This window comes from Bubalus kerabau, chromosome 2, assembly GCF_029407905.1.
Source record: "Bubalus kerabau isolate K-KA32 ecotype Philippines breed swamp buffalo chromosome 2, PCC_UOA_SB_1v2, whole genome shotgun sequence".
Taxonomy (NCBI): Eukaryota; Metazoa; Chordata; class Mammalia; order Artiodactyla; family Bovidae; genus Bubalus; species Bubalus kerabau.
Genome location: NC_073625.1, coordinates 148,624,001 through 148,645,796, shown reverse-complemented (window position 1 = coordinate 148,645,796; position 21,796 = coordinate 148,624,001). Strand labels below are relative to the sequence as shown.

General features: G+C 33.2%; 1 protein-coding gene across 1 annotated transcript in view; it reads right to left on the bottom strand.

Annotated features, from left to right (window-relative positions):
• The window catches only part of SI (sucrase-isomaltase), a 109,691-nt gene that overhangs the window by 34,980 nt on the left and 52,915 nt on the right, over nucleotides 1-21,796 (bottom strand). Inside the window, exons 25-36 of the mRNA XM_055570341.1 lie at nucleotides 15,794-16,000; nucleotides 14,020-14,174; nucleotides 12,418-12,586; nucleotides 10,708-10,804; nucleotides 10,490-10,602; nucleotides 10,274-10,399; nucleotides 8,762-8,890; nucleotides 7,864-7,974; nucleotides 5,367-5,429; nucleotides 3,292-3,408; nucleotides 1,775-1,862; nucleotides 675-813 (exon numbers count right to left, since the gene is read on the bottom strand). Of these exons, the coding sequence (XP_055426316.1) occupies nucleotides 675-813; nucleotides 1,775-1,862; nucleotides 3,292-3,408; nucleotides 5,367-5,429; nucleotides 7,864-7,974; nucleotides 8,762-8,890; nucleotides 10,274-10,399; nucleotides 10,490-10,602; nucleotides 10,708-10,804; nucleotides 12,418-12,586; nucleotides 14,020-14,174; nucleotides 15,794-16,000 (1,514 nt within the window). The remainder of the gene's footprint in view (nucleotides 1-674; nucleotides 814-1,774; nucleotides 1,863-3,291; nucleotides 3,409-5,366; nucleotides 5,430-7,863; nucleotides 7,975-8,761; nucleotides 8,891-10,273; nucleotides 10,400-10,489; nucleotides 10,603-10,707; nucleotides 10,805-12,417; nucleotides 12,587-14,019; nucleotides 14,175-15,793; nucleotides 16,001-21,796) is intronic.

Below are 21,796 nucleotides of genomic sequence, written 5' to 3'. Positions count from 1 at the left end.
TTGATATTTAAAGAATTGACTATGTTTCATCATTATTAGCCTCATATAAGAATTTGTTTAATAGAGCTATTAGTGGGCTTCCCAGATGTTGTGGTGATAAAAAATCCACCTGCCAATTCAAGAGACATGGGTTCAATCCCTGGATTGAGAAGATGCCCTGGAATAGGAAATGCAACCCACTCCAGTATTCTTGCCTGGAAAATTCCATGGACAGAAGAGCCAGGCAGGCTACAGTCCATGGGGACGCAAAGAGTCAAACATGACTGAGCACAAGTATGATTATTAAGGTTTGAGAAGCTCAAAGTCAATTACATAGTTTCTTGTTTGCTGATAATGGATTTAAATAGCAGATTTAGCCTAGCATTTGTGCTTTAATTAATGACATCAAACTATATATTGTTTACTCAAATATTCATTAAAAATTACTCTTTGAACACTTACTATTCCTGAGGCATTGTGCTACTATGAGCTGAGTACATGCTTGGGAACAAAATAAAATGATTCAGGGTCCTTTGGGAATAGGATGAAAATTTAAAATAAATATACAGAGAGAGAGAGAAACTATTCTAAGTGCTTTGAATGGCCAAGTAAGGTAAGGTCATCAGGGAAGGACTCAAAGTAGGAACATTAATATCTAACAAATAATAGAAAGGATGATTATGAAAATTGCTTACTCATAAGTTGGTTTCAGCTGTGACCATCCATATAGATTGTGAACATCATAATGTAAAACAGATGATCCATCACTAAGAATCTGCTCTGTTTCCATACACATGGTTCTGAAATGTAATCCATCAGTTCTTTTTGTGAGTTCTGGGGAGAATCAATGAAAAAACATTAATATGTTATAAAGTCATCTATATTGAAATGTGTAACCTGTAGTCATAAGCTATTTTGGTAAAACATTAATCACTGTTTGAAAAAGAGTACTTTTTAACCAATTGTACACTTTGTTTATGCTAATTTTAAATTAAAAACTGGTCTGCAATTGTTAAGTGGTTGCAATTACAATTGTGACTGGAAAATATGTGCAAAATTTTACTTTATTTAGTAACAAAAATGTTAATAATTAATATGAATTCATAAAGCCATGAAAAATGTACTCCTTAAAATCTACTATATTTTATGCATTTAGATGAGAAATACTGATTAAATAGATTTTTTTTAAAAAAAGACTCCATTTGCTAACATAAAGCCCTGGGATAAAGAGCCAGGCAAATGCTATAACAGCACTATCTCTTGATCCAATTTTTTCTCAGTTTCAGATTAAAATTTTCAGAGCTTTGCCATCACTTTAGATGTTAACCATTTATGCAGTTTACTGCCTATGTGGAAGTATATGAATCAATGCCAAAAGACTGTACTTTTCTCTCCTAGGTCAGGGACAACCAAGGAAGTGTTGTTAGCATTCTTTCACTTTTTCCCTAATAAAGAAAAACTTAAAAAAAAAAAAAACTTTATAAAAGATTTAAAGATTTTTATTCAAACAATACTGAGGATTCTCAAATCTGAGAAGATTCATAAGAAAATCAAAGTAATCAAATTTAGAAATGTATTCATATAGGTAAAGCATATTTTTTGACTTTTTTTTTCCTCAAAGTAATGTTAGATGATCTAGATGATATTGGTAATGAGCTGAGGTGTGGTCCAGTGTGCAAATGGGTAGTGAGAATTGGGAATGTGAATCCTGTTCTCTAGATCATAAAGTTATATAAACCTGATAAATAAATGATAATAACATGATAACATCAAAGGTATAACAGCAATAATGTACCTGGAAAATAAGGTGGATAATTCAGCTCTGTATTTCTGCATTGATTAGTAGTTGTTCCGTTTACAAAACTTGATGGTTCATTCATATCCTTAAAGAGAGAAAGAAAAGTAAACAAAAAACAAATTTAGGGCATATCTTCTTAAAAGAACTAATTCAGAAACTCAATAAATTGAAATAGCATATCCAAATACCAACACTTTTAAAAAGCAAAAATATAAGACAATCTCAACAATACAAAAGAATTTTGTTTAGCTCAATATTTCTTAACATTTTACAGTTCATGTCTCCTTTTTTAAAATATAAAATGTCCTATCTTTCTCTATAGATAAAACCTACATGTAAAAGTGAATTGTTTTCTGTGTTTCTAGACATAAAACTGAATTATAATAGTGTATATTCCCTCATGTTTTTCCCTCCACTTCTGCCCTGGAACTTTGTATAATTTTTATTTTTGAACAATGGCTTGTGGTTTTTAAAACTGCAAGATATAGTTTACAAATACAGAAAACTTCAAAAAGTCTCTATTGTGAATACACATTTTAGAATCTTAGTAGCCACATATAAAGGGATCATCATATAAATATATAAATTAGTTGCCAGTTAAAGGTGAGGAGGAAATGGCAACCCACTCCAGTATTCTTGCCTGGAGAATCCCATGGACAGAGGAGCATGGTGGGCTATAGTCCATGGGGTCGCAAAGATTTGGATGCGACAGAAGAAACTAACACACACATTTAAAGCTGATTCCTTTAGCATAAAAAGGTTGTTTTTTCTGGAACAAGATATAATTCTTAGGGATTATTTAATAAAATCCCTTATAGTGCACAACTTTACACATAAAATAAAATTGTATTTCCATTAATTAAAAAAATACATACACTTTTATATCCTCAAGGCTTGTACTTAATATCACCTCTATAAATTTTTTAATTCAAAAAGTAAGTAAATTAATGCAGACATGCTGAAAAATCAACAGATAAGTTCACCTACAAAAATCTAGAGAAGTATTATGTAAAATCTCCTGTATTAAATGTTTACTTGTGATATAGTAAATTCATCTTATGTTATCTCAAAATTTTATTACTAAAATCTTATATCAACACTTTAAAGTTACACATAAAATTAGAAAATTATTTAAAGGATGATTTTGCTACATCTGTAAGAGACTATGACTTCTTAAACCAAAGACTGACAGTTGAGTGTGAGATTTATTCCTACATTGGATGAAAATTAAACAAATATTTATAAGCACTTATAAATCATTAAAGAGACTACTTTGGTTTCTTGGTAAAGTTGAAATTCAATTTTAATATTCAGCAAAAAGCAGCCAAATACTTAAATTGAATTGTTAAAACTGCATTTTATCAGTTCTTTGCATAAGAAAGTTCTACAGAAAAAAATGAGTGAGATAATTTCATAAAGAATACTTTGTTAAGATTATTAGAATTTAGTAAAATTTTTGCATAATCAGTATGCAATAAATAACTTAAAATATAAATTTCTCAAAGTTTGCTTACAATCCACAATCCATCAAACTTCATCTGGTTATTATAAAAATCTATAATTTCCCTTGCCCACCACTCTGCTGTGGAATTCCTGAAGAAATCTGGAAAAGCTGCATGAGCTCTGGTAGCCTGTAAAAACAAAAATTAGACCAACATGTAGAAAGTCATAAGAGAAATCTTATATTTCAGTAAGATATTTATCTATCAGATTCACAAGTTGTGAACAAGTTATAGTAAAGGCAACTTGATCTCAACCCTAATGAATGAATATCCATGATCATCCTCCAACAACCAAGTCTATGTGTGTCCTGAAATCTAAACTGAGTTTCTCATAGACAGCATATTTATATAACTTACAAACTGTTAGCTAGACTAAGGAAAAAGAGAAAGTTAAATAAAATCAGATATGGAAGATGAGAAATACAACTGATGTCACAGAAATAGAAAGGATGGTAAGAGGCCATGATAAATAATTATACAACAGACTAGATAACCTAGAAGAAATGGACACATTCCTAGTTTCACACAAACTAACAATATCTAATGAGTAGATATACAAGCATTCTCAACCAAACTATTAGCAAAACACATTCAACAGCACATCAAAAGGATCATACACCATGACTAAGTGGGATTTTTCCCTGTGAGGCAAGGATTATATAACACACAAAAATCAATTACTGTGGTACAGCATATCAACAGAATATATGGTAAAAATCACATGGCCATATCAATAACAGTGCTTCCCCAGTGGCTCAGTGGGTAAAGTATCTGCCTGCAATGCGGGAGCCACAGGAGACTCAGTTTTGATCCCTGGGTCAGGAAGATCTCCTGGAGAAGGAATTGACAACCCACTCCAGTATTCTTGCCTGAAAAATCCCAAGGACAGAGGAGCGTGGTGGGCTATAGTCCGAAGGGTCCCAGAGTCAGACATGACTGAATGACTAAGCATAAGCATATCAATAAACGATGCCAGAAAATGTATTTGATAAAATTCAACACTTTTTCATGATAAAAACAAAAAACAAAAAACTCCCAACAAACCAGAAATAGAAAGAAATTACCTTAACATGATGAAGACTATATATTAAATGTCCATAGCTAATATCATAGTCTTTAAGAAAACACTTTCAGTTTTCTAGTTCAAATAAGAAACAAGATAAGGTTTCTTACTCTCACCACTTCTATTTAACATAGTCCTAGCCAAAATAACTAGGCATAAATAAGGGGGAAAGAAGCATGCTAATCAGAAAAAGAACTGAAAGTGTCTCTGTTTGTAGATGATATAATCTTATACTTAGAAATCCCTAAAGAACACACACACACAACTATTAGAATTAATAAATAGGTTCAATAAAGTTGGCAGAATACAAAATCTACATGCAAAAATCAGTTACACATCTGTACACTAATAATAAACTATTTGAAAGGAAAATTAGGAAAGTAATCCAATATATAATAGCAATAAACAATAGTAAAGTACTTAGAAATAAATGACTAAGGAAATAAAAAATCTGTACACTAAAAACTATAAAACATTCCTGAAAGATATCTAAGAAGAAACAGACAAATAGAAAGAAAACCAAAGTTCATGGACTGAAATAATATTGTTAAAATATCCTCAGTACTGAAAGTAATCCATAGATTCAATGTAACCCCCATCAAAATCCCAATGACATATTTTACAGAAACAGAAAAAACAATCTTCCAACTTATTTGGAACCACAAAAGGCCTTGAATAGTTCCTTAAACATAATAATCTTGAGTAGGTAGAACAAAGCTGAAGGTATTAGGTTTTCTGATTTCAAGATATATTCCAAAGCTACTGTTGTGAAAAGCATGGTCTTGGCATAAAAATAAACATATAGGCCAATGGCACAGTTAAAGAGCCCAGAAATCAATCCACACATGTATAGTTAACTGATCTTTGATAAGAGTGCAAGACTATGCAATGAGGAAAGTATAGTCTCTTTAGCTAATGGTGCAGGAGAAACTGGATATTCACATGCAGAACAGTGAAATCTCTAATTATTAAATCTAAGTGCTGAATTTCTTTTAGTTCTACAATTAATCAACATGAAACTTACATTAACAGCTTCATCTTCAGTTAGACTTTCATCTATTGTCACATTAGGCAAATCTGGCCAAACCTACAAAAAGAGAAGAAATGAGAAACCAGTTCAAAATAAATTCATAAATTTACTTTTGTAAATAAAGCATAACAAAGTTTTATAAGCAAATAATAAAAAATAATTCCTTCAATTATTTGCTTAGTTTGTGTTTTGCATATGTATCATTTGCAAACTATTTCCATTTTCCATATTAATCTTCTCTTTAATATGACAAATAAAAAAAAATCCATCCTTGGTGTAGGTAGTGATTTTGAAAACAATGCATGTAATGAAATTGTCTAGTGAACAATTAATTTGAAACACATACACCAAATTTAATTTAATGTGATATATTAAAATTATGTCTACACCTACTCCAGGATAACATTTGAAAAACAAAAATATATATATTTTTATATGAAAGGAATTTAATATCTGAGTTGGATGATGCCATACTGAGGCAAATAATCCTCTTGGTTTTCACAGTAGTACTAAAATCCTTCTCTCCACCATATTCCTACTCCAGTCACTGCCTCTTAGCCTACCAATGTTTCTTCTACTCCAATCACAAACAGAAAACAGGACTCAAATTCAATCATACCAAAAGCTCTGGGATTTAAATCTATGTTGTAGAAAGTAGAATCCACAGAAGGGTAATTACATATAAGAGATTAGTTGCTGATAGAGAATAGTGCTTAAAAGGTAGTAAAAGGAGAAAATGTACAAAAATACAGAATTAGAAGAAAGTAGGAGGAAAATAATCCCTTTTAATAATAAATATTCTATACTTGCATGTTTCTTAAAACATTGTGATTTTTCACCTTTTACCACAGAATTTTTTCTATTTTACTTTTAACTTTTTATTTTAAAATACTTTCAGACTTATAGAAAAGTCACAAACAATATACCTAGTGTTTTTCTATACCTCTCACCGTGCTTCTCCTAATAGTAATATATTTATAACCACTGTACAATTAGCAAAACCAAGAAGTTAACATTAATAGAATATTACTAGCTAATCTATAGGCCATGTTCAAATATCACCACTTTTATCACTGATGTTAATATTTTTGGTCTAAGATCCAAATAGACTTGCACATTGCATTTAATTACATCTCCCACAATGGAAATTATTTTCATTTCAATTGTGACTAGTGGATTTTTTTCTTTACTCTTTACAAAAATGTATTCTATATTGGAGTATAGTTGATTAATAATATTGTGTTAGTTCATATACATATACATGTATCTATTGTTTCTGAAATTCTTTTCCCATTTAGGTTTTTATAGAGTATTGAGCATCTTTACTCTTTATGTATAAGCCAAAGGAGGATGTTTTCTACAATGTATTAATATAATCAGATCTGAATATTATTGTCTAAATGAAATACAATGAATTATTTTCCCTGTTCAAGTAAGGAATATAAGTATGCTATGCTATGCTATGCTAAGTCACTTCAGTCGTGTCCGACTCTGTGTGACCCCATAGACGGCAGCCCACCAGGCTCCGCCGTCCCTGAGATTCTCTAGGCAAGAACACTGGAGTGGGTTGCCATTTCCTTCTCCAATGCATGAAAGTGAAAAGTGAAAGTGAAGTCGCTCAGTCGTGTCCGACTCTTAGCGACCCCATGGACTGCAGCCGTCCAGGCTCCTCCGTCCATGGGAATTTCCAAGCAAGAATGTAAGTATAGCTTTTACAATTATACAAGATGTTTTAAAGAGAATTACATTGTGAGAGTTGGACTGTGAAGAAAGCTGAGCACCGAAGTATTGATGCTTTTGAACTGTGGTGTTGGAGAAGACTCTTGAGAATCCCTTGGACTGCAAGGAGATCCAACCAGTCCATTCTGAAGGAGATCAGCCCTGGGATTTCTTTGGAAGGACTGATGCTAAAGCTGAAACTCCAGTACTTGGGCCACCTCTATGTAAAGAGTTGACTCATTGAAAAAGACTCTGATGCTGGGAGGGATTGGGGGCAGGAGGAAAAGGGGACGACGGAGGATGAGATGGCTGGATGGCATCACTGACTCGATGGACGTGAGTTTGAGTGAACTCTGGGCATTGGTGGTGGACAGGGAGGCCCAGCGTGCTGCGATTCATGGGGCCACAAAGAGTCGGACAAGACTGAGCAACTGAACTGACTGAACTGACTGACAAATATTAAATGACTTTTGTAGTATAGAATAATGAATAACCATCTTATTAGTGGTAATTTTATAATAAAACACCAAGGTACCAAGAAATATGATAAAAAACAAATGAAAGATGAAACGAATAGTATTTGGACATATGATATATGAATTCTTTCTAACAGTTTGGACTGAACTCATGGAGTATCTATTATTTTATTTATTAGCTATTAAATCATTGTATCTCTTCTTCTGAATAGCCTTAACAGTTGCTTAATTAAGTAGAAACTTTCAATGAAATAGCATTTTTACACTTATTTTATTTCAAGCTATCAATTCAATACCTTTGCCCAACAAATATCACTTGTGTTAGGCCATTTGATAAAGACATCTTTCTCCTGTCCTCTTTCAAAGGCAGGGTAAGGCTTTGTTTCATTTCCTGAAATTGCTGGATCCTAAAATGAAAATGAAATACAAAATAGGTGTCTATGATATAGAAGTATAGCCACCTGGTAGCTGTTATGAAATATTACAATTTTGCATTATTAAATTATCATTGTATTGTATTATCACATAGACTGACAGATGGACTGATGGTATAAATTTTTGTGTTCTAGCTTGATTGTTTTTTAAATTTTTAGATGGAAAATTTAAGAACTTCTGAAAATGTGTTAGCTATGATTATAAGCAAGATTACTAGTATTTTTGTTTTGCTTTTATTGCCCCAGTGGGATTTTTAACTGCCTAGCTTGCTTTTTGTAACGTATTGATGAAATATTCTCCCCATAGAATCACTAATTCAAAGGCAAATTTTTAAACATGACAAGCGTAAGAAGCAGTCCCAGAGAGAGATATGAGAATCTTAAAGGAATAAAAAAATCCATCATCACTTTGTGATAGTGTCTATAAACTGAGGTCAGTTTGTAGCTTGGGTGATTATTAAGAAACAGCCTGTCTTTGACTCCCAGCTTTATTTAGTCTTAGGTCTCTACGGATAAACCCAAGAATGAAGGTAGCCTTGTGGCTGCCCATGTAAATTAATTGTTAAAGGAAGAAAGCTTTAGATTTGGGAGTAGAATTCAAACTTACATATTTCATATTTTGAAACACCTTTTCCTCCCTCGTTAAAAAGAGAAATCTGAACAAAACTAATATAATAAGGCTCAGATAGAAGATGAAATACCTCCAATTAAAATAAATACAATTAAATTTAAAAAAAGAAGATAAAATATAAGTACTGACCAGGATAATAATGTACCTCATTCCCTCACTTCTTATTTTGTCAACAAACTGAGGAAGGTCATTGAATTCATCATCAATTGTAAAGTCTAGTTGCCTTTCCATGTAATCAATATCTGTGTACTGAACATCCTGAAAAATATGTGAATTGTAGTGTGGTAAGAATCAGCAGAGTGAATTCATCACATTCTATCATGTTTATAAAAGTAATAGTAGTATGAAAGTTTCAATGCTTGAGAATTGAGTAATGCGATATTCAAGAAATAAAAATAGCATGTATAGATGCAAAATATTCTAAGAACAAGTTCATATAAGTGCTATGTTTTGTTAAAAGTTCATTAAATAGTAATTCTGATTTAGAAGTAAAAATCCTTTCAAATCAGTATCTTTTGTTTTATAATTCCCAAAAGAAATAAGACACAAGAGTAAAGGACTTATGAGGTTATGAAATTATACTAAATAATAACTTGGAATTTTGCACAGTATACAGAAAAAAAGTATTGCTCTATTTCTGGAAACAAAATGCAAATATGGGATAATTTCAATAATTCTAAAATTATAAAAGGAGAAAAAATTATTAATAAATTCATCAATTATTTTGTTATTCTTTTATCATCCACCAAAGTCATTTTCAAAATAATAGCCTAAGCTTAAATAAGCAAAATATTGTTTACCAGTAGATATTTACAAATATATTTATATGAATAAATGCTTTCATTATATTATTAAATCTTTAATTTAGGCCTAAATTACTTTAAAAAAATATTTTCTGTTAAAGACAATTTCTTTTTCTAGATATTACAAAAAATTGGGTAACATAGGACTAATTTCCCTATAATAATGTATTCAGGAACCATATGTTGGATTCTACTGTGTCTTGATGTCTTATAAATGAGACTCTACTTATTCTTCTTAGAGTGAGTTCTTATATACAAAGCATTCTAGATTTTAATATTTAAATATTACCAGGAGGATACCTGAGATTACTTAATCTTGCTAAAAAATAAAAATCACAGGAACTGATTATTTAGTTTCCCACGCATTGAGGGAAGAGGATATTCTGCAAGCCCACTGATTCTGTATGACAGCTGTCAGCAATTCCACAGCAAAAATCATTGTTTCACCTCAAAGTGTTTTTCTGTAATTTGTTATTTCAGTTGATGAAATAAGTTCCCTGGATTCTTACACTCATTTAAAAGAAGACAATAAATGTGTTCGACTACCTATGGGACACAGAGTTTCTCAGAGAAAAGCAAGTGCATAGTGACTTGTTTAGCACAACTCACAGTCATAAGACTGATGAGAAAGAAGGAAAAATAATGGTATTAGCCCTTTCTTTAACCCTCTGTTAAAGACAATCAGTATAATCTGATATCCAATTCATTTTGTGCTACTAACAAACTATGCATTGCTTTTTGTCAAATGTTTAAATAATTTTAAAGTGTATGTTTAATTATTTCATTCTGCTTTTATAGATGACATATTTAACACTATTTTAAAAATTGATATACATACATAGGGGATCTGAGCAGCCACCATGTCATTATATACTTCTTCAACTTGTGAAGTATTTCTGTATCCATAACGACATAACTGGAATCCCAAAGCCCAATAAGGTGGCATGACTGGTTGGCCGATTACCTTTGAAAAAAAAAAAATTCCTGGTGAACTAAGATAAATACTTTATATTATAAAGAAAACTTTATCTCTTTTTAAAATCCGCAATCATACTTCATGGTATTGCTGTGTTGCGACTTCTGGAGATGGGCCCAAAAACATATAAAAGTCCAAGATTCCTCCAATCATGCGATATGTCAGAGCAGGCATTGGCTGAAATGTAACATCTGGAAATCCAAAATATGATTAAATTTTATCTATATATGTTATTATTTTATTTGAGTCACATAAAATATGATTTTTTAATTTAACTTTTTAAAAAATTGTTTTACCCATTGCATTGCTGTTAAGTAAGAGAACTCCATGAGCATTGTTCTCATCTTCCAGAGCCATGTAATAGGGATGAACTCCATAGGAATCAAGTTTGTACTAAAATTGAAAAAATAAACATAATGTATATTTAAATAATAATAGCATGTGAATTTTTGTCAATGTAATATTTAAATTCACTATAAGACTGAGCCTAGGAATTTAAATATTCCTTCATTGCATACCTACACTATGACTGAATTAAAACAAACACATTTTTAAAAAAAATTTATTTATTATTCAAACCATTAGTGCATTAGAGTATGAGAATGAATATACAAATGTGTAACACTCACAAATACTGCCAAATTAACTTACATAAAGAAACCACTGGTTTTAGAATAGCTGGGTTTTTTTCCATAGATTATGTGTCTTAATTTATTTATGAATTGGTACTTCTTTTTCAATAATAGAATGTTTTATTAATGATTAAAGTGATAAGTACTCAATCTCCTTAAGTACTTAATGGGATATCTAAGTTTCTATAATAATTTATGATAATATTTTAAATTAATATATTTTTCTTCTACTGAGCATTTAATTTCATTTTCAGCATCATCTTTTAATTTTTCAGAATGGAAAATCTATATGCAGAGTCATGCAATGTCAAGATTACAAAACTTATATAAGTTGATGATCCCTAATCAAATTAGTGTCATTGACCCACAATGAATCCTAGTAACTGAGTAGCTTGTGACAGAAAATTTATATATTTAGGAACAAGGTTATATGAACCTAATAGTGCCAGTACTTAATGTTGAAGGGTTTTTGTTTTTTTTTTTGATTCCCCAACCAAGGATCAAACTTGTGCTTCCTGCAGGGGCAGCATGGAGTTTCAACCACTGCACCACAAGGGAAGTTCCTGAAGCGTTTTAAAGAGGTAAACTTTGGTAAGACATGGTCTTTCAAGCTGGAATAAATGAAAAACAGCATTCATAAGTTTGAACTATTGTGATACAAATGAAAATTGTATGAGCACCGTAAAATAAAAAGTGGTTACGATAGTATACACATTTATAATCTCATGCTGAATATATCCTTTAAGTACACATGACATATGAAAAATGTAAATGAACTAGTATGTTTATTAAAATGTACTTTTCTATGATATATTTAGAGTAATTATAGTTAATATTAATTGTGAGAAATATATTAAATATTCATGAAATATACACCATTAATAAGACAAAACTTTGGGGAAAGTGTCATGAGTATATAAAAATATTTCCTAAACTTGTAACTAACAGCATAACCTCATAAAAATGCATAAAAACTGCAGCTTAGGGTAACAAAGGAAAAAGTGAGAATCCAATCTTTATCTAAGGGGTAAAAAAAGAAAATTTCAAGGAGAACTTTAGCCAGTTATTTTCTAAAAGCTGAAAGTAAACATGTATTTGGCAGGGAATATTGAATCTGAATGTTCTTTCTATGCAGTTGAGAGAGTAAGCAATTGGGTCACGACCTCACTTCTCACTGTAGTCAATGATGTTATCTGATCAGTAATTTACTTTCACCTGTACTTTATTGTGACTTTTTGTTTGTTTTTCAGAAAAACACTCCAGCAACTGTCATGATTTCTAGTCCCTTTTATTGTTTCAATATTGAAATACAGGCCAACAAAGAGATGGCTGTGTCTTAGTTGCCACTTATGGTAGTCAAATACTGGTACTTACACCAGGGGGTTGGTCTCTTGTGAACATTCCCCAAGTATGCCAGTTCAGGTCACGCTTAAATGTTGTGTGTTCCATTTCCCCAAAACCATACACATATTCTGAAGGCAGGCGGGTAGATATCTGAATGAACTGGTTGTTAAAAGCAAAACCAGGAAGGCGAGAATCCCAACTGAAAACAAAAGAAAGCAATTGTATTCCTGCATATGTATACAAATAGGATCAAAATAATAATGGTAATTCTTTCTTAGGTGATGTTAAAATCAGTAGTATTTTTCCCTCTATAGGGCTTACCATACCCAGATATAGATGGAAATAGATAATTATTCCAATACTTTTGTGGCTAACATAACAAATATCAAAATATGTTTTACAAATTCATAATCTTATTATGACTATATGTGTGTCTTTAGATATATATCACTTTTTAAAATAAAATCAATATAAATATATAAATAATATACGACCTATAAGTAATAAATGTTCTAAGAATTGAAAGTCCTTCATTTTCCTGTTCTCTTGAGAGAATCAGCAAACTTTTACTACATATAGAATAAAAAGAAATCAATATCAAAATAAATAACACATAATGTATATTTTAATTTCAAACTCTATTACTATACCTTATCATTTTCTTCATCTTTTAATTTATATTTGTAAAAACATGTTTACAAAGAAATCCAGAAGAAAGGTGTTACAGAGAATGTCATTTACAATAAGAAGATAAAAGAAGAGGAAAAGAAAGTTGGCAGAGGAAGAAAACATATTATTACAAAAAATTTGGAACATATTCATATTTTTATATTAATGATTTTGGAAAAGTATTTGCTAAAGAATAATGCTTCCTGAATAACAATAAATAATGTCTCTGAACCAGGGATTTTCCACAAAATCATTTAGCTTTTTAACATTTGGAATGAAACTCTTCAACATTTTGAAACAATATAACATGTTTTTCTTCATTATTTGTATCCATACTGACAATACCTGAAAACATCCTGACAACATCATGTAAAGAATAGCAGGGAAAGCTTAAATTACATAGAAGTATTTTGTAATAGAAAATACATAAGAGTGTACTTTGTAGAACTTTTCACTAAAATAAAGGAAATATTTTAAAAATTAAATTTATTCATTGAACATAAAAATCATATCTATATGCATACATCTAAACTTCCTTTTGATTCTTGACAGAGATAGTATTAACTTGGTCAAAATCCAGAACTAAAAAACTCCAATTTCAATCGTTCTAATAAAATATTGACATATTTCTAAACACATTTATAGATACTTATTTTGACAAAACTCCTCAGGCTTTCCAACATGAGTCTTTATTTTTGCTCTCAGCTTGAATAGAAGAATGGGTCTGATATTTAATAATCAAATTCATCACATCCAAAGTATCAATAAAATCTTAGACCAATTGTTAACGGCTCACTAACTTTTGTTTTTGAATGTTAAAATAAGCCAATTATTTAATACCTTTAAAACCACTTTTGATTTGATGACACAGGAGCACAGTGAAGGCTGTGAAAATAATCATCCAACTTTGCCACCTAAGCTAAAATGAAACTATCCTTCATATCAAGTAATTCAATTACTTACATAACTCTTCTTGTGCTTCTTCTTCGAATCTGAATGCCAAATGGATTTTCCTTGATTTCAACATCATAAAGTCTAGTTTCATAAGTACTTGTTGGTGTATTTGGAATGTTCAATGGTACAGGAACTTCATATCTCTTATTTTGGGCATCATAAATCTATTATAGAGAAATAAGGAAAAGAGATATGTTTAGTTCTTAATAGTGACATATTAGGTGCTGTGCTGTGCTTAGTCCCTCAGCCATGTCTGATTCTTTGCGACCCCATGGACTATAGCCTGCCAGGCTCCTCTGTCCATGGGGATTCTCCAAGCAAGAATACTGGAGTGGGCTGCCATGATCTTTCCAACCCAGGAACCCGGGTCTCCCACATTGTAGGCAGATTGTTTACCATCTGAGCCACCAGGGAAACCCGAGAATACTAGAGTGGTAGCCTATCCTGTCTCCAGGGGAACTTCATGACCCAGGAATCAAACTGTTGTCTCCTACATTGCAGGTTGGATTCTTTAGCAGCTGAATTATCAGGGAAGCCCAATATATTTAGGTACATATCATTAAATAATTTAAATAATGCCTCAAACAAGAACATTTAAATTATTTACATAATTCTTAATTTTGTATCCATGGTCCATATATCTATTTCAAATTCCATAAACATATATAGATGTATAATGAATTAAATTATGTACAGTATTTTACCTGTTTTAATGTTTTGTAATTCATTTTTTCATACAGTAAGACCTTTTAAGGAAGAGAAGTTTCAGAACTAGATATTCACTTATATGGATACACAAAATTATTTACCACTCATGGTTAGACACAGTTGCCTCAATATTTTACAATGAATATTAATGCTAATTTATCTTCATTCACATCTTTACTTAGTATATTACTTACAAGTGATAATATTAGGTCAGAATATATTATAATTTGTAGGATCCTTGATATCTATTGGTAAACTATTTTCCAGAATTAGTGTATTAATGAATATTCTCATTAAAATATGTACTCTAATACTATTCTTTGTTAAACAAGAAAACACTTTTTTTTCTAAAACTGCCATTTATTTCCTTGCTGATGAGGATAAACACTTAGTTTTCTCATTTTTTGTCTTTGTCTTTAATTTCTATCATTTTTATTAGCCTCCAATAAAAATAAATAAATTTATATTAAAAAAGTAAAGGGTGTTAAGTATTTTAATATTTTATTCCAGATTGTATTTCTTCAGTTAAATGTCTGCATATGTATGGGTTGAAATTGCTTTCCATTTGTCATATATAAGTCAGTAGCATTTCTAATAATTTTCTTAATGGAGTTCTTCAGTGCTCTTAAGTGAAAAATAACTGCTAGGTATAAATATTGAAAGAAATTATCTCTTTCGTATTTCTTACTATATTGGCCATAAACTTCAGATCACTGTTTAAAAAGAATGGAAACAATAAGGATCTTATTGTGTTTGTTTTGTCCTATCTTGTTTACTTGAATGGAACAACCAACAGAGTCCAACTAAACGATTTATCAATTTATCAAGAATTTAAATAATTAAAAATCACCACTATATGTTTACTTATTCAAAAAGCTAGCTAAAACAGAAAGTTTTACTTATTGTGCATCTAGCTATGAGCTCTGTAGGAAGATAAAAAAAGCTTTATAGAATCAAAAGATCATCAATTCAATTAACAATCCTTAATATTACATGAAAAACTCAAGCACCTAATCTATTTAAAATTTTTCTTGAGAGATGAATCATGCATTGTGATAGTTTATAATAAACATACCTTAAACTGCAACATATCATCTTTGTGATATTTCACCTCTACACGAAGAGACGAAATGGAGTCAGAAGGTAGCTTTATTCGAGGATTTGCAGTATTTAGCTGGAGGTCAGCTGTTATACCTACTGATGAGTACTGAGTTGAGTGGACTAAATAAGAGTTGTCTTCTTTAGGAAAGTAACACTCAGGTGCTTTGGATCCTAAATGAGCCTAAAAACACAATACATGTTCATTTCAGAAATTGTAAGAATTGTAATTTTTAGCTAAAGAAAACCAGAGTAGACATGTTAACCACATGTATGATTTATAAAATGTTTACATTAAAGTCTATAAATAATTTACATTAAATATTAATTACAAATTTATATTATTTAGTGCAATAAAATACATTAAATAATTTACAAATTATTTAATACAAAAATGAAAGTACAATCATAACACAAAATATCTATCAGGAAACACTATCTATCAGGGTAGCCATTCCCTCTCCAGTGGGATCTTACCAACCCAGGGATTGAACCCAGGTATTCTGCATCGCAGGCAGACTCTTTTCCATCTGAGCCACCATTCTCAGAAGACATCAACTAGACCCAAACTGATGGACATTCTACCACAAACCTTGCCAGTAATCTTCAATTATAAAAGACAAGACACAGAAATTTCACAACTTAGGAGGAAACAGAGATCAAATTGCCAACGTCCGTTGGATCATTGAAAAAGCACCAGAGTTCAGGAAAAACATCTACTTTTGCTTTATTGACTATGTCAAAGCCTTGGACTGTACACAAACTGTGGAAAATACTTAAAGAGATGGCAATACCAGACCACCTAACCTGTCTTCTGAGAAATCTGTATGCAGGTCAAGAAGCAACAGTTAGAACCGGACATGACTGGTTCCAAATCAGGAAAGGAGTACATCAAGGCTGTATATTGTCACCCTGCTTATTTTACCTATATGCAGAGTACATCATGTGAAGTGCCGGGCTGGATGAAGCACCAGCTGGAATGAAGATTGCCGGGAGTAATATCAATAACCTCAGATATGCAGGTGACACCACCCTTATGAAAGAAAGTGAAGAAGAACTAAAGAGCCTCTTGATGAAAGTGAAAGAGGAGAGTAAAAAAGCTGGCTTAAAGCTCAACATTCAAAAAACTAAGATCATGACATTCAGTCCCATCACTTCATGGCAAATAGATGGGGAAACCATGGAAACAGTGGCAGGCTTTATTTTCTTGGGTTCCAAAATCACTGCAGATGGTGACTGCAGCCATGAAATTAAAAGATGCTTGCTCCTTGGAAGAAAAGCTGTGACCAACCTAGACAGCATATTAAAAAGCAGAGACATTACTTTGCCAACAAAGGTCTGTCTAGTCAAGGCTATGGTTTTTCCAGTAGTCATGTATGAATGTGAGAGTTGGATTATACAGAAAACTGAGTGCTCAAGAATTGGTGCTGTTGAACTGTGGTGTTGGAGAAGACTTTTGAGAGTCCCTTGGACTTCAAGGAGATCCAACCAGTCCATCCTAAACATTCATTGGAAGGACTGATGCTGAAGCTTAAATTCTAATACTTTGGCCACCTGATGCAAAGAAGTGACTAATTGGAAAAGACCCTGATTTGGGGAAAGTTTGAAGGCTGGAGAAGGGAACAACAGAAGATGAGATAGTTGGATGGCATCACCGACTTGTTGGACATGAGTTTGAGTAAGCTCCAAGAGTTGGTGATGGACAGAGAAGTCTGGATGCTGCAGTCCATGGGGTGGCATAGAGTCAGACACAAGTGAGTGACTGAACTGAATTTAACTGAGGAGATCCCTGGGTCAGGAAGATCCCCTGGAGAAGGGATTGGCTACCCACCCCAGTATTCTTGCTTGGAGAATTCCAGGGACAGAGGAGCCTGGCACAATGGAGTGACGAACACATTCACTTTTTTTCTAAATCTCAGTGCCTAAGTTTTTTGGCTTAATGTGGCTTGAAAAATGCTGGAAATCATGCAGATTGCTCTCCCTTTACATAATCATGAAAGTTAGAGTAGGTCCAAAAGACATAATCATGCTATATTTGCCTCGTTCATTCACTATCACACTGCCCTGGATAACATTTTCCTTTTGTCTTCATGAAAAATCCTCCCTATTCTCATCATCTCCTAATGATTTTCCTTATTATTTCAGTATGAAAAGGAAAGCAATCAGAAGAAATACCAGAATGAAACAGGACAACTACCCGACCACCTCTTTACTTCCTGTTACAAAATATGTTCTGCCTGTGATTCTATATAAGGAGAACCATTTCATTTGTGCACCCAGTCCCATGCCTCTTTGCCAGCAAAGACATTTCTCCTGCAATTCTCAACTTTCTGTCCTGTATCACTAATATTCCACTCATTACAGGTTATTCCCAATGGCATAAACTCATTTGATTTTTCCCATCTTGTTGTGCTAGTTGTAAACATTGCACCTGCCAAGGCAGGAGATTCAAGAGACGCAGGTTCGATCCCTGGGTTGGGAAGATCCCCTAGAGAAGGAAATGGCAACCCACTCCAGTACCTTTGCCTAGAGAATCCCACGGACCGAGGAGCCTGCCAGGCTATAGTCCATGGGGTTGCAAAGAGTCAGATATGACTGAGGTGACTTAGCATGCACTCATCTTAAAGAAACTGTCACCTCATTAATTTCTCCATCTACTGCTCTATTTTTTATGCTTTCCTTATGGCCAAATACAAAAAGCTCACCATATTCTCTATATCTAAGTTGTGACTTTAGTGTTAATGGAATCTCATTCTCACTCTGATGAGGCTTTTATTCCCAGAACTCTATCAGTATTTCTCTTGTAATAGTTACCAAAGACTTCCATGATGCCAAATCCATGCCACTTTCCAGTTCTTATCTTACTAATTTTTAAACATAATTTGTACAATTGGTAATTTTCACTGTCTTGAAATGCCTTGTTTGCTTGGCTGACAAGAACAACAATTAGATTGTTTTCAATCTAATTCATTTACAATTTATTTTCAGTCTCTTAACTGATTCTTTATCATTTCACTGAGTCAAAGCTTTGGATGATTCAGAAGTTTAGTTTTTGAACTTTCCCCTTTTCAAGCTCCTTCCTTTGATGATGTCACTGCATCATATAACTTTAAAAACTATATATATATACTGACTCTACATTTTATATATTACCAATGATGTAAAATTTTCAGTTTCATTAGTTTCAGTTCAGTTTAGTCACTCAGTCGTGTACGACTCTTTGCAACCCCATGGACTGCAGTACCCCAGGCTTTCCTGTCTGTCACCAACTTCCAGAGCATGCTCAAACTCATGTCCATTGAGTTGGTTATGCCATCCAACCATCTCATCTTCTGCTGTCCCCTTCTCCTCCTGCCTTCAATCTTTGCCCAAATCAGGGTCTTTTCCAGTTAGTCAGTTCTTCACATCAGGTAACCAAAGTATTGGAGTTTCAGTTTCAGCATCAGTCCTTCCAATGAATATTTAGGACTGATTTCCTTTAGGATGGACTGGTTGGATCTCCTTGCAGTCCAAGGGACTCTCAAGAGTCTTCTCCAACACCACAGTTCAATAGCATCAATTCTTTGGTGCTCAGCTTTCTTTACAGTCTGACTCTCACATCCATACTTGACTACTGGAAAACCATAGCCTTGACTAGGTGGAATTGTTGGCAAAGTAATGTGTCTGCTTTTTAATATACTGTATAGGTTGGTCATAGCTTTTCTTTTAAGGAGCAAGCATCTTTTAATTTCATGGCTGCACTAGGCATCTGTAGTGATTTTGGAGCTCAAGAATATAAAGTCTGCCACTGTTTCCATTGTTTCCCCATCTATTTGCCATGGAGTGATGGGACTGGATGCCATGATCTTAGTTTTTTGAATGTTGAGCTTCAAGCCAGCATTTTCAGTCTCCTCTTTCACTTTCATCAGAAGGCTCTTTAGTTCCTCTTCGCTTTCTTCCATAAGGGTGGTGTCATCTGTATATCTGAGGTTAGTGATATTTCTCTGGGCAATCTTGTTTCCAGCTTGTGCTTCATCCAGCCTAGCATTTCACATGATGTACTCTGCATATAAGTTAAATGAGCAGGGTGACAGTATACAGCCTTGATATACTCCTTTCCCAGTTTGAAACCAGTCTTTTATTCCATGTCTTGTTCTAACTGTTGCTTCTTGACCTGCATACAGATTTCTCAGGAGGCAGATATAGTTTGTTGTGATCCACACAGTCAAAGACTTTGATGTAATCAATAAAGCAGAAGTAGATGTTTTTCTGGAGAAGGAAATGGCAACCCACTCCAGTGTTCTTGCCTGGAGAATCCCAGGGACGGGGGAGCCTGGTGGGCTGCCGTCTATGGGGTTGCACAGAGTCGGACATGACTGAAGTGATTTAGCAGCAGCAGCAGATGTTTTCTGGAACTCTCTTATTTTTTCTATGATCCAAAGGATGTTGGCAAATTGATCTCTGGTTCCTCTGCCTTCTCTAAATCCAGCTTGAACACATGGAAGTTCACAGTTCATGTACTGTTGAAGCCTGTCTTCGAGAGCTTTGAGAATTACTTTGCTAGCATGTTAGATGAGGGCAATCGTGCAGTAGTTTGCCTTCTTTGCATTGCCTTTCTTTGAGACTGGAATGAAAACCGACCTTTTCCAGTCCTGTGCCCAGCGCTGAGTTTTCCAAATTTGCTGGCATATTGAGTGCAGCACTTTCACAGCATCATCTTTCAGGATTTGAAATAGCTCAACTGGAATTCCATCACCTCCATTAGCTCTGTTCATAGTGATGCTTCCTAAAGCCCATTTGACTTCACATTCCAGGATGTCTGGCTCCAGGTGAGTGATCACACCATCACAGTTATCCAGGTCATGAAGATCTTTTTTGTATAGTTCTTCTGTGTTCATTAGTTTATATCTCACAATTGGAAAGCTTCACTTTGATTTGTATTGAGTGTCTCAGTTTTAATTTGTCCAAAACAAAACTCTTCCTCTCCTTGCTTGTTTCCCCATAGTTTTGACAGTGTGTTACTAAATACTTTCTCTTTTTCTCAGCTGTTTACACCAAAAACTTGAAGTCATTTTACTCTTCTTTCTCTCATATCCCATATCCAATCAAAGAACAACATTTTCTAGCTTTATGTTAAAAATATGGACAAAAATCAATCGTGTGTGTGTTTAGTCACTAAGTTGTGTCTGACTCTTTGTGATCCCATGGACTGTAGCCCACCAGGCTCCTATTTCCATGGGATTTACTAAGCCAGAATACTGGAGTGGGCTGCCATTTCCTCCTCCAGGGGATCTTCCTGACTCAGCAATTGAACCTGAGTCTCCTGGGTCTCTTGCACTGGCAGATGGATTCTTTACCAATAAAACACCTGGGAAGCACCGCACAAAGTCAAACACTTATTACTAATTCTACCATTACCACTTTGGCTCAATCTACCAATATTTTACTTTGTTTACTGCAGTAACCTCTTTCCTGGTCTCCCTGTCTTAGTCTTCTCACAGACTGTTCTCAACACAGAAACCATTATAGTTCCATTAACATGGAAATTTAATCTACTTATTTGTCTGTTCAAAATTCTCTAGTAGAATTCTATCTCGGAGTAGAAATTTTATTCCTAAAAGTGGTCAAAGTAACGGAACTATATTATCTGTTTTCATATGTCTGTAATTTTATCTCTGGCTGGTCTTCCTTCCACTCATTCTGTTTCAGACACAATGGCCTCCTTGCTGTTTGTAGACTCTACCAGGTACATTTTTACTTCAGGTTCAATTCAGGTTGATTTATTTTCTTTCTGGAATATTATTCCTTCCTTTCTTCCCTTTGTCTCTTTTAACAAATGCCACCTTCTCAAAGAAACCTTTTGTGCATACTAATTATAGTTACACAAATGACATCCCACATCCTCCCTTTTCCTTTTCTGCTTTTTGTTCTCTGTAATAATTAACATAGAACACAATTTTTATTTTTTAAGTTTTTAAAATATTTTTTGATGTGAACCATT